We start from the raw sequence: 13,249 nt of genomic DNA, 5'->3' as shown, positions 1-13,249 counted from the left end.
TGGCCTGTGAATAAACAAGAGCTGTTAGAAGAATTGCTGTGTTGTTGGATATGTTCACCCACAACTTAACACTCTGAGCAAGAATCTGTATGTTGTCCATCCTCTCGTCCAGGTGCACTACTGATTTTCAGGGCTGAATCCAGGCTATGGGGGCAGACAGACTTATTAACTGGCCCATTCATTGTGGCCACCGGGAGTTGCTTCCTTGTGGTATGATTTCATGCTGCTTCTGAGTATGACTAAGGAAACTGCAAGCCTGGACAATTTTTGTAGGTTTCCTCCAATCACTTACGTGATCAGCAATGGGTGAAAAAAAAATCCCAAACCCTACCTGATTTGATGCCAGTTAATACTATTGTGGTGGGCAACATCATGATGGAAGATTGGGAAAAGTTATGGAAAAATGATTTAAAATTTACAGATTGTTCCCTGTTGAAGGAGAATTATATGAAGATGATGTATGGATGGTATTTGACACCAGTGCAGTTAGGGAAAATGTACAAAACTAGTTCAAATATATGTTGGAATTGTAAGGAAAAGGAGGGGACATTTTATCATATGTGATGGTATTGTAATGTAATCAAAAATTTTGGGGAAATGATATACAATGAACTGAAGAAAATGTTCCATCTAACATTTGTAAAAAAACTTGAAGCATTTTTGTAGGAAAAGATTGTAGGAAAAGATCTGCCAAAAAAGCTGAAAAATAACTTCATGTATGCGACAACGGCAGTGAGAGTTTTAATAGCACAAGGTTGGAAGAACGAAGAAATCCCAACTAAAGACTCATGGCAAGAGAAATTGATGAATTATGCAGAACTGGCAAAATTGACACATAAGCTACGGGTCAAGGACAACTGTGACTTTAAAGATGAATGGGAACCCTTTACAAAGTACTTGATGTTGCAACAAAGTGAATTGGACTCCTTGGCAGGTTTTGAATAAACACTCACAAACTCTTTATTGACAATAATCAGTTAGATAATTTAAGGATTTATACAATTTTGTAACATGCAGAGAACAGTATTCACAGAGAAACCAAAGATTGGAACTGAGGGGAGTTGGCGGGGGTTGGGGTCCTTTATGGGAGGGTGGGGGGAGGGAGGAAAATGGGGAAAATTAAGGATGTGATATTTTTGGATAATATGTTTTGTTTAAATTTCTAATATATATATATTTTAAAAAATACTATTGTGGTGGGGTTGCATCATCAAGGAAGCAGCTCTCATGTTAGATGCATGTGCACATGTACCTCAATGCAGCTCAGCCTTTAGCTATGCCTATGTGATCCCATACTGGGCACACGTTTTCCCTATAAACTGGACCATATATCAAGGTTATCTTGGGAGGCTCTTCTCCAGGTGTTCCTGCCAACTGATGTAAGGCAGGTGGTGGCTGGAGAGTCTTTTCTGTGGTGGCACCCCACTTATTGAATTACCTCCCCACAGTAGCCCTCACATGGCACCAACATTGTTTACCGTTTGGTGCGGGGCAAAGTCGTTTTTTCTTTCCCCACTTTGTTTTCTTTAGCATGATGTACGGTAATTTGTTATATTTATGTATTTTAATCTTGCTTATCTAAGCTGTTCTGGAAGCTCTGAGTGCATATCCATTAAATAAGAAAGTAGAGTGGACTCAAGGGAAGACTCATAGAAGGGCACCATCTACTCCAACCCCCTGCAATGAAGGAATATTTTGCCTAACGTGGGGTTCGAACCCACAACCTTTCGATGAAGAGTCTCCTGCTCTACAGACTGAACCAAGATTTGGAGAAGCTGCTTTGCATGCAAAAAATCCCAGATTCAATTCCTGGTGTTTCCAGGCAGGGCTGCAAAAGACCCTCTTCTGAAACTCTGGAGATCTGATGCCTGTCAGTGTAAACAATATGGGGCTAGATGGACTAATATGGCAGCTTTCAGTCTATTGAATACACACCTGCTATTTATTTCCCCCTCACACTCGGGGAGATACCTTCTGGAGATTGCTCTCCCAATATATTTTGAGTATACTTAGATCAGTAATCTTTGACTTTCTCAAAACTACTTCCAAGGATTGACACCTTAATGAGAACTCAAGGTGAATCACGTTGCCAGGACACTGAAGTACATGGTGCATACAGCGAGAAACAAATATTTGCCACGTAAAATATGTGTGATTCATAACTTGACGACTGTGTGAACTTGCATGTGTGAATAAGCCAACCCAAATATAAGCGAGTTTCCTCGCATGACCTCAAAGCCAATTCTTTCTTTTCTTTCTTTCTTTCTTTCTTTCTTTCTTTCTTTCTTTCTTTCCCATTCACACTATCATCCAGCCTTGGGTTTCTTCAGGTTCCCAAGAGCACTGCATTAAGAAGAGTCGGGTGATAACTCAAACGTTACAACCTCCAGGCAACCCACAGTAGATGTGGTAACATCCACACGTTCACGTTCCTCGCTTGATTACCGTTTAGCGAATAGGTGAAGCGACTCCACTGAGAAACATTTCAGCGGGAGCTCTTTGGAAGAATGAGGGGATGCGAAGATGGAAAGGCGTGAATGAAAACGCTGCGTAAAAGCAGCTCTGCGGGCGAGGGGGGGGGGAGAAGAGATGTGGGAGAGTCTTTGCTTGTCATGTATATGAAAAAGAGAGTGTGTGTGTTTATACACACACTATTCTCCCTCTCCCTGTACGTGACCACGGAGAGGTGAGCGCCTGCCTTCCTCCTCCGCGGTCAGGGAGGTGTTTCTACTTCGGCATTAGGAGGGGCGTGGGCGGCGGCGGCGGCGGCGGCTCTGGATTCTCCCTCCGCGCGCGCGTTACAGTGGGAGGAGTGTGTGTCTAGTCTGCGCCCCCCATCTCCGCCCTCCTTGTGCGTGATTAGAAGGGGGGGGCTTGTATGTCTGCTTCTCCCCCTTCCTGGAGGTGGGGGGTGGGAAACACACACACACACACACACACACACATATTAAAAAACTAGGGCATTTCCTCGCGTGCGTCTGGGCGCGCGCGCGGGTGTGTGTCTGTGCGCGCTTGCCTCTCTCACAATAATCACCTCCCACCCGCCCACTGACGCTTCGCTTCTTGCAAAGGAGATCGCGCCGCAGCCGGTTGCCGAGCGATGTGAGGCGGGGAGGCTCCAGCTTCGCCTGCCTTTGCCTTTGCCTTGCCTCTCTCTGCCTCTCTCCTCCTTCCAGCGCTTTCCCCCACCCCGTTCCCTCCTCTTGCAGGAGCCTCCTGCCCGCCCGCCAGCCCCGCCGCTCTCCTCCTCTCTCTCTTTTTCCCTGCCTTCCTTCCTTCCTTCCTTCCTTCCCTTTTCCCCGCCATGCCGGACCAGATCTCCGTGTCGGAATTCGTGTCCGAGACCAATGAGGATTACAAGTCGCCCACCGCTTCCAACTTCACCACCCGGATGGTGCAGTGCCGGAACACCGTGGCCGCCATCGAGGAGGTGAGCGAGCGAGCGAGCGGGCGGGCGGCGGCGGCGGCGCCGAAAGGGGGCAGAGCCCAGACCCAGACCCAGACCCAGACCAGCCCCTCCGCCTGGCCTGCGGGAAGGAGGAGGCGGCTCGACCGCCGCACCGAGCCCGCCCCAGCCCCCATAGCCCCCAGGCTCCGTGTGCCTCCCTATCCCCCTGTGCGCCTGGCTATGGGGCTTCTCTGGGGAGGCTGCAAGAGGGAAGCATGGAGGAGCCGCCAGCCATGCCCAGGCTCGCTCTCCTCCCCTCTCCTCCGTCGCTCTTGCCGCCTTCTGGCACAAAGGGGGCTCCGTGCCCGACTCAGCACCCCATTGGTGCCTTCCTTGAGAGGATTATGTCCGGCTTTTTTGGGGGGGCGGGGGGGAGAAAGGCGACAATCACAGCAGCCCCTTCTTTTCTCCTGTTTCCCCTTTCGCCCGCCTTTTTTTTCCCTAAATCGTTTTTCCTCAGAATACACCTCCCTAGCAACTCTTTGCTTTCGATATTGGGGAAGATGGGTGGGGTATTATTATTATATTTTGGTTTTTGCCTTTCTGCCACAAAGGGCTTGAATTCTCTCAGGAGGGGGCCCACCATATATCCACCTGTACTGTATTGGGCAAGGCTATCTTCAACCATTTCTCTCCCTCTCTAAACGAGCTGCACACTATACAAATGAGTTTTCCTGACACAAAGATTTTGGAAACCTGCCCCCCCTCCCCAAAGACTTCTTGATGGCATTTTCTAACCAGTCTCAGTGGGGAGAGGAACTCTCCAAATATATATATTTAACCATCTATACGTGTGTGTATGTATATATATATATGTGGGTGTGGGTTTGTGTACTATATATATACACACACACACATATGCAATCTTTGCAGTCTCCAATGTGGCTTATTCAGAAAGATTGGATTTGGGAGATGTGCAACCAGACCCTAAGCATATTTACTTAGAAATTATATTCCACTGTGTTCACTGGGGCTTGATCCCAAAGCTGTCTATCCTCCTATGCCTTACTTATTAAGATGTAAGTCCCATTGGGCCTAGTAGTGCTTACTGAGTAAAGAAAGATGCATAGGATCAGACCGTAAGCTTTACTCTGGATATTTTTTTCTCTCCCATCTGGGGGACTGAGGGGGTTAAATAAATGCTGCAGATCCACATAAGTAACATCTATTTTAAAAAAAGTGTTCATCTTTTCTCCCCTTTCAAGGCCTATTATGTTGGAGACCCATGGAGTATTCCATCCCTTGTATTCCTTATAGGAATTAAAATGCCTATGTCACCAAAACAAAAGGGTTAGGTCTTTGACCACTACTAATACAAGATCATAAACTTGCTTTACTAAAGCCTCTGTCCCCTTGGGACTCCTCCTTTACTAACACCACAGCATTTCCTCCCTCTTCTTTTTATTAAGTTGTATCAGACCCTGGCACATGGGATTTAAAGCACTCTTCCCTTCACACAAAAGAAGTGAAAGGTGCACTTTCTCACTATGCGCAGTACTGTTTAAAGGCAAAGGGATTTAGCACTGGATTAGCTTTTGTTTACCCCTGTGAAGAGTGTAGCCAATTTACTTTGGCGTAATGTTTTTTTAAAAATAAAATAAATAAATCATAGTTTTAGGCGTCTTTGTGTACCTTCATTGGGATTTACCCTACAGAAAATAAACAATGTCTGAGATGTGATCTGTCTAAATATTCAACATCTCTTGTAGAATCTTCCTTCCCAAATAAAAACTGAACTATTTCTAGGATCAATACTATCCTTCTTTCCCTCACTCACTGCCAGTGACATGTAAACGAATTTTGAGGCACATCCAGATATGGTTTGAATGTATCTCATCGACACATATAAACTGAAGTTACTTTGCATTTTTATTTGAATGACACAGCCTTTCTGAGCTGCTTCATAAAAGTGTTCATTTAACTTGTAAAAAGCAAAGTGTCCAGTCTGTCTTTTTCACTACTTTGTTATGGTAGACTCATAGGGTCCTGTATTCTTCTTCAAAAGATGAAAAACTATCGAATTCAAGTTAGCTAGTCCAGGTTCGAGGAAGTTTATTTTGAAGAAATCCCCCCCCCTACAAATCCGCTCTTAACCTTTATATTTTAAAAATATATGGTTTTTTGAATCTTGAAAACACCAAGCAGTCCTTTTGGGGGGGGTAAGTAAAGGGTAAAGGGACCCCTGACCATTAGGTTCAGTCGTGACCGACTCTGGGGTTGCGGTGCTCATCTCGCTCTATGGGCCGAGGGAGCCAGCGTTTGTCTGCAGACAGCTTCCGGGTCATGTGGCCAGCATGACTAAGCTGCTTCTGGCGAACCAGAGCAGCGCACAGAAACGCCGTTTACCTTCCCGCCGGAGTGGTTCCTATTTATCTACTTGCAGTTTGACGTGCTTTCGAACTGCTAGGTTGGCAGGAGCTGGGACCGAGCAACGGGAGCTCACCCCATTGCGGGGATTCAAACCGCCGACCTTCTGATCGGCAAGTCCTAGGCTCTGTGGTTTAACCCACAGCGCCACCTGTGTCCCTGTGGGGGGGGGGGAGGTGTCATTTATTAAAACAATCTGCTATTTGAAAACTTTTTGAGAGTTTTTGACTTGCAATCCAAAACACATGAGCTGGGGAGCAAGTCCCATTGAACACAGTGGGATTTGCTTCTGAGCAAGCATGCGTGGTGGCTCAGAAGCAAAAACATAGGTTAATAGCAAATTACAGCTTGCTAAGTACACATGTTTCCCCCATTTCTTTTCACCAGGTTTACTGGCTTGCAGGTGAGTTACCATGTGATGGAGAAATGCCTTGGAAGGGCTAATGTGGCCTGCTGTCCATGTATTGCCTAATCCCAGTCTAAAACAATGAAGAAATGATAACGTTTCCAGGATTTTTCTCGTAACTCTTGGATCACAGAGCTTGAAGGAATAAAAAATAATATTAATTCCATCCTCCTTTCTACCTTTAGACACAGTTCTGCAGACACTGGCCTTATAAATAACTCAAATGGTTAGCCAACACTTCCTGTGTCTTGGGGCTTTGTGAGAGTGACAGGTCTTTATTTTTACTTTAAAAGGACTTGTAGTGCTTATGATTTTGAAGAACATATATACTGCATTCATATATACCACATGAGATTAAACTCTCAGAGAGATGCTCTTGTCTATGGTACCACAATTCAGGGTGCACGTTAAGAAATGATGTCCAGAATTGAAAAGACTCCCAGAAACTATTAATTCCTATTCCAGGAACAGCAGCGTCATTTGAGTTATAAAGCCTGGAATGACTTAAGAAGCAAATAAAGAGTGCATTCAAATTGTCACTTTGTAGCTTAGAATCATGAGATTTCTTTTTTTAATCTCATGAGTCAGAAGTCAGAGCATCCTGATTTGTGAATGAGTGTCATTCACAGTTCTGGAGTGGTGATAAATTTGAGTTTTTGAGTGTGAAGGGATCGCTCTAAAAAGCATGTGGAAAGCTTGTTTCCCTTATAAATGGGAAAACAGGCTGTTTAAACAAACAAATAAGCAAGCAATCCTAAAGCATGCTTGATTCTACACAATCTGTCTGACAGATGTTTGTTGCAGGTCACAAATTGAGTTGAAAACTAGTTTCCAAAGCAGTGCAGTCAGTATGCCTTATCTCAACTGGTCTCTGGGTTTTGAATGCTAAAATAGAAATTTCCAGTGGACAGTAGTACGAAATAGTTAATTGTTGTGTATATCAAGACAATATCTTACATCATGCTGTGCAGTGGAGGAAAATGCTAATAAAACTAAACATTTACTGCCCTGTCAAGAACTGCTCACTACGGGTGAGTAGAATTACACGTAGCTGCATTAATTGAGGCTTGTGTTGGCAAAGTGTCTCTGCTCATCTACTAGTATTAATTTCTTCAGTAAAAGTTGGCAAAACATCAGCAGTTCTGTATTGGTCACACTGAGATTCTGAAATGGCTTAATTAAACTGAGTACATTTTATCCCAGAATCAAGTGCCTAAATAGCTGTGGCTTTCAAAGTGTAAATCTCTGCAGCCTTTTCTGCTGCAGCAGTACAGGTCACACCCTTTACAGTATTAACACCATTTAGCAGGTTTTTCAAGCCTGTAGAGATGATGCTATGATTAGAATTAGGCCATCCAATTTCTAATTGCAAAAAAAAGGGGAAGACAGTAGTTTGAAAGAACTTGCGCTCTTGGCCTGATCCTGCATAATGCTTCCCAAACATATTTCAGAAAGTATATCTGTGCCTTGTATTGTTTATATACATGATATTAAAATGCCAGCAGGACTGCTTGCGCCAGGTAAAACAGTAACTAGGCTGGAAAGACTAAGCTACAGCAAATGATGAGTCATTGAAATACTGGAAACCTGTTTAGGTACTTTACCTGCCGTCTGAAGGTCTCTTTTTCCAAGTGGGGGATGGGGAAGGAGAATTCAGCCTGCAGGTTTTAGTGGATTTTTCTTGATTTCTTTTTTTTAAAAAGTATTGTTCTTTTCTGTTGCAACAATAAACCACAGCAACTCCAACAAACGTTGGCATGCTGATGATCTTGTCACATTACCCAATTTCCTCTTTGAATTCACACTTCCATTGTGACACAGTAAAGCATTGATGAATCTACGTTTGTCCATTGTGTCCCATAGGTCGGAGGTGGGATGAGTGGGTTTTTCTTAATAATGAAGAACCTCATGAAGGAGATTTAATCTCATTTTGGAATGAGTTTTGTATTTCTACAGATCAGTTTCATTTGTTGTGAGATGTTAGTGTTGCATACAGTGTTAGGTGCGTGGGGTTGGGTTGGGTGGTTATGCTTCTATTCTTCTACTTAGTGCAGATCCGGCCCACTGGTCGGTTTAATCTGGTCCCTGTGGCAGTTTATTTCCTGGGGTAAAATCCTTAAAGAACCTCAACAACTTCAATCCTAAAAAAAAGGTTAACAACTCTGGTTGGCCCTTTGGTTGGCCCTCATGGCCCTTCACTTCATCAAATCTGGCCCTCTTTGAAAAAAGTTTGGGCACCACTGACTTAGTGTATGTGTGGGGTTTTGTGTCATTGTCATTTGTATGTGTTCTTTTACTATTTACTTGTTTTATTTCCTTGGTGGCGAGAGAGGTTGGGGGTGGTCTAGGGTGTGGTTTGTCCCTGTGTCAGTTTTAGTTTATTGGTTAGTTTTTCTAACAAGGCTGTTTCCCGTACTGTTTGATACCATTGGTCAATGTTCACTGCTGACAGGTCTCTCCAGTGTCTGGCTATGATGCTTCTGGCTGCTGCGAGTAGGTGGGTTATGAGCTCTCTATAATGTAAGTGGGCATTATTATCTTGGAATATGTTTAGTAGGGCCAGTTCTGGGGTGACTTCTAATACTTCCTTAGTTATTTTGCATATTTCTTGATTGGTGTCCAGAAGAATTGGATTTTGGGACATTCCCACCACATGTGGAGGTATGTGCTTGTGGAGGTGCATCCTCTCCAGCATTTTGGTGAGGTTCCTGGGTGTATTAGCACTAGTTTCTGTGATGTTAGGTACCATCTGTAAGTGAGTTTCAAGTGAGTTCTTTTCTTTTCTGCTGATACTGACTTGCTTCCTTTTAAAAAGTTGTTGGAGTGATTGCCTGAGCTTCTCTTTCTATTGTGGTGCACTCACACAGAGAAGTCCTTAAACTAAAATAAGTATTTTTGTGTTGCTTTTCTGTCTTACTAAAGTGTTCAGGGAATCACTGCAAACCTATTGCAGCAATAGACACTACTGTTAACATTACTACAGGGTGTCTGATAATAACTATTTTGCTCTTAATTGGTGTTTGCCTTTTCGTTGGGTGGAGTCAGATGTTTCCTTTTCATGTCATTGTAGGATGAGTACTTTTAGTTAATTTTCTAAATCTCTTGATTTGGTATTTTATTTTTTAATTGTACGTTGCTTTGTGTGTCTGTATGTGTGTGTGTTTTTAGTAAGCAATAAATAAATATAACAATATTTTTTATTTCTGGGACTGTATTGAATTTCAGACACTGTTCCAGGGTATGCACCCTGATTTACATAGGTACTCATCTCACTTTATTGGCCGAGGGAGCTGGTGTACAGCTTCCGGGTCATGTGGCCAGCATGCTTCTGGCGAACCAGAGCAGCGCACGGAAACGCCGTTTACCTTCCCGCCGGAGCGATACCTATTTATCTACTTGCACTTTGACGTGTTTTTTAACTGCTAGGTTGGCAGGAAATGCCTGCATTTGGATACAAAATGGATACAAAATGGATACAAAATGTCTGGATCTGATAAATCAAAGCAAGGTTCTCCATATTGGGCACTCCCCAATGATTGACTTTATGTTCATATTATTGTGCACAGCAGAGTACAGGACATATCGAGGTGTTCCACAGGACAGTTGCCTGCCGTTCAAGGAACAAGCTTAGTAAAAGAATCCCAGATAATTAAAGCAATCTTGTTTAACAGGGTGTAATGAATTTGACCTGGAGGAAATTCCTTTCTGGTCCTAGATGTGGTAATCAGTTATCCCAATGAAAAAGAAAAACCTGTTGATCAAGTTTCCCAACAAAGGGGAAATTCTTAGCATTCTAGCCCTGGTCAATCCTGTCAGACATCCCAGTGCTCCATTTTTAGAAAGTGCATCTCTTGAAGCATGCATTGCGTGTAACGTGTGGGGTGCATGAAAATGTGGCATATCTGTAAAGTAGCTCCCTGCAAGCCCATTCTCCACCTTGGGCCTGGGGGCGGGCCCCAGACTCCACCTCAGCATATAAGGCTCCACGGAGGCCTCGGAACATTGCTGCTGCCGCTTTGCCGTGCGTTTGTGGGGAGGGCTCTTCCCCCTGCAGGCCCATTCTCCATCTTGGGCTTGGGGACGGGCCCATACTCCACCTCAGCGTGAAGGACTCCAAGGAGGCCCGGGACACTGCTGCTGCCGCTTTGCCGGTGAGTCTTGGGGAGGACCGCTCCCCCTGCAAGCCCATTCTCCACCTTGGGCCTGGGGGCGGGCCCCAGACTCCACCTCAGCATATAAGGCTCCACGGAGGCCTCGGAACATCGCTGCTGCCGCTTTGCCGTGCGTTTGTGGGGAGGGCTCTTCCCCCTGCTAGCCCATTCTCCATCTTGGGCTTGGGGACGGGCCCATACTCCACCTCAGCGTGAAGGACTCCAAGGAGGCCCGGGACACTGCTGCTGCCGCTTTGCCGGTGAGTCTTGGGGAGGACCGCTCCCCCTGCAAGCCCATTCTCCACCTTGGGCCTGGGGGCGGGCCCCAGACTCCACCTCAGCATATAAGGCTCCACGGAGGCCTCGGAACATTGCTGCTGCCGCTTTGCCGTGCGTTTGTGGGGAGGGCTCTTCCCCCTGCAGGCCCACTCTCCACCAGGCCAGGGGGCGGGGCCCACGCTCACCACCGACGCAGCCTCGGGGACACTGGTGCTGCTGCAGCGGCTGTTGGAAGTGTTTTTATATGTTTTAAACTGTTTTATTTTATTTTTATTTTTTTTTGCTTTGTTGTACCACCATAAGCGGTGGTTTTTATCCATGTACTTTTATTTTGTTTTGATTTATTGTGGGTTGGGGTGGGGTGGTTGGGGAGTGGGGTGGGGATTGGTTTTGTTTTTATGTAATTGTTTTTCTTTGTTTGCTTTTATATTCTGTAAATGGAGGCAAGTATGAGGCTTGGGATTCCTACTGTGGAGGGGCGAGGGAGGTATGGCGGTGGGGGCAGATGTCATAGGCGAAGGGGATCGAGATACGGATATGCTCGTACCCCTTCCAATCTGCGCCCCATCCCGAGAGACGAGGGTAGGGTGAGCAAGGATTACTCACCTCCGTCACTGGTGTTGTGCAATGCCAGGTCTATAGGCAACAAAACCGCCACCCTGCGAGATTTCTTCACCTCGCAGGGGGTTGACCTGGCATGTGTGACTGAGACCTGGGTGCGCGAAGGGGATACTGTTACCCTACGAGAGATGGCGCCCCCGGGTTTCTCCGTCCTTCACCAGTCGCGGACTGTGGGCCGGGGGGAGGGGTGGCGTTATTAATCCGGGAAGATTGTTCTTTCAGGGCTCTACCATCGCCATCGATCCCCGGCATTGAATGTGTTGGCCTAGTGTGGGGCTCCGAGGTGAGCTTGGCTGTCTGGCTGGTGTACCGGCCACCTAGCGCACCAGCAGCCACCCTGTCAGGCCTGCTGGAGGCGGTGGCCGGCTGGGCCTTGGAGTTCCCTAACCTATTGGTATTGGGGGACTTCAACATCCATGCTGATGCCACTCCCTCCTCACAGGCTCTGGACCTGGTGTCTTCCATGGCGACACTAGGGCTCTCCCAGTTTGTTTCGGGCCCCACACATCAAGCAGGCCACACGCTGGATTTGATCTTTGGCGTCGGTATAGATGTGATCATGTTTCCTTCGATGAAGGTGCCATGGTCTGATCACTATGCTCTGAAAGCCAGGATTGACGTTCCACCCCCACCCTGCTTGGGTGGCGAGCCAATTTGGGCTCGCCCGCAGAGGCTGATGGACCCTGATAGATTCCGTCAAGCCTTGCGGGACCTTTCTCCCCCTGGCGACTCATTGACTGAGCGTGTTGAGGCCTGGAATACCCAGCTCCTGGCAGCCATCAATGAGATCGCACCTAAGCGCCCTCTGCGACCCCGCAGAAACCGGGCTCCCTGGTTTACCGAGGAGCTCCGGAAAATGAAGCGGGACCTCAGACGGCTAGAGCGAGTATGGCGGGGTGCCCGTGACGGAGCCTCAAGAACATCTTATAGGGTTTTTATGAAAACCTATGAGATGGCAGTGAAGGCCGCTAAAAAGTCCTACTTCTCGGCCTCCATTGCATCCGCTAGCTCTCGCCCGGCACAATTATTTAGTATAATTCGGTCTTTAACGTCCCTCGAAGGACAGCCAAATTTAAATAACAATTTGACACACAGCTGTGAGGCATTTGCGAGCTTTTTTGCGGAGAAGGTCTTGTTGCTCCGCCATGACCTCCCTGCCAATTTGGATACAATAAAGGAACTGGAGGCCCCTCGACTGTCCTCGGGTTCAGTATTGGACCACTTTGACTGGATATCCCCAGCTGATGTAGACAGATTCCTCCGAGCTGGAAAGCCCACCACCTGTCCTCTCGACCCGTGCCCGTCCTGGCTGATTAGAGCGTGTCCAGAAGAGGTGCGGGCCCCCCTGGGGGATATCATCAATCTGTCCCTTGGCACCGGGACATTCCCAGGGGAACTGAAGGAGGCAGTGGTGCGCCCGCTCTTAAAGAAAACATCATTAGATCCCTTAGATCTATCCAATTACCGCCCGGTTTCGAATCTTCCATTCCTGGGTAAGGTGATTGAGAGAGCGGTTGCTGAACAGCTTGGTAGGTTTCTGGATGAAACATCAGCTCTGGATCCATTCCAGTCCGGCTTCCGCGCTGGTCATGGGACCGAGACGGCTCTGGTCGCCCTAACAGATGATCTCCGCAGGCAGCTGGATCGAGGCGGGTCGGGGCTGCTGATTCTTCTAGACCTGTCAGCAGCCTTCGACATGGTCGATCACGAACTCCTGGACCACCGCCTTGCCGACGTGGGGATCCAGGGCACAGTCCTTCAATGGCTGCGCTCGTTTCTCTCTGGTCGGGGACAGAGGGTGGCGCTTGGGGGGGAATTGTCATCCCGCCACTCCTTGGTGTGTGGTGTGCCTCAGGGTGCAATACTCTCCCCGATGCTTTTTAACATCTTTATGCGCCCCCTCGCCCAGCTTGTCCGGAGTTTTGGGCTGGGCTGCCATCAGTATGCTGATGACACCCAACTCTATTTGTTGATGGA

General features: G+C 46.8%; 1 protein-coding gene across 4 annotated transcripts in view; it reads left to right on the top strand.

Annotated features, from left to right (window-relative positions):
- The first annotated feature begins 3,051 nt into the window (after positions 1 to 3,051).
- ASAP2 (ArfGAP with SH3 domain, ankyrin repeat and PH domain 2) overlaps positions 3,052 to 13,249 on the top strand; it is a 97,257-nt gene continuing 87,059 nt past the window's right edge. The window contains exon 1 of one of the 4 annotated variants that reach the window (XM_079969744.1): positions 3,052 to 3,430. In XM_079969744.1, the coding sequence (XP_079825870.1) occupies positions 3,305 to 3,430 (126 nt within the window). In that variant the 5' untranslated portion in view covers positions 3,052 to 3,304. The remainder of the gene's footprint in view (positions 3,431 to 13,249) is intronic. The other 3 variants (XM_079969745.1, XM_079969741.1, XM_079969742.1) reach the window with 3 other exon arrangements.

Source organism: Podarcis cretensis, assembly GCF_951804945.1.
Source record: "Podarcis cretensis genome assembly, chromosome: 3".
Lineage (NCBI taxonomy): Eukaryota > Metazoa > Chordata > Lepidosauria > Squamata > Lacertidae > Podarcis > Podarcis cretensis.
The sequence above is the reverse complement of the archived record's forward strand: the minus strand, read 5'-3'. Positions and strand labels throughout refer to the sequence as shown.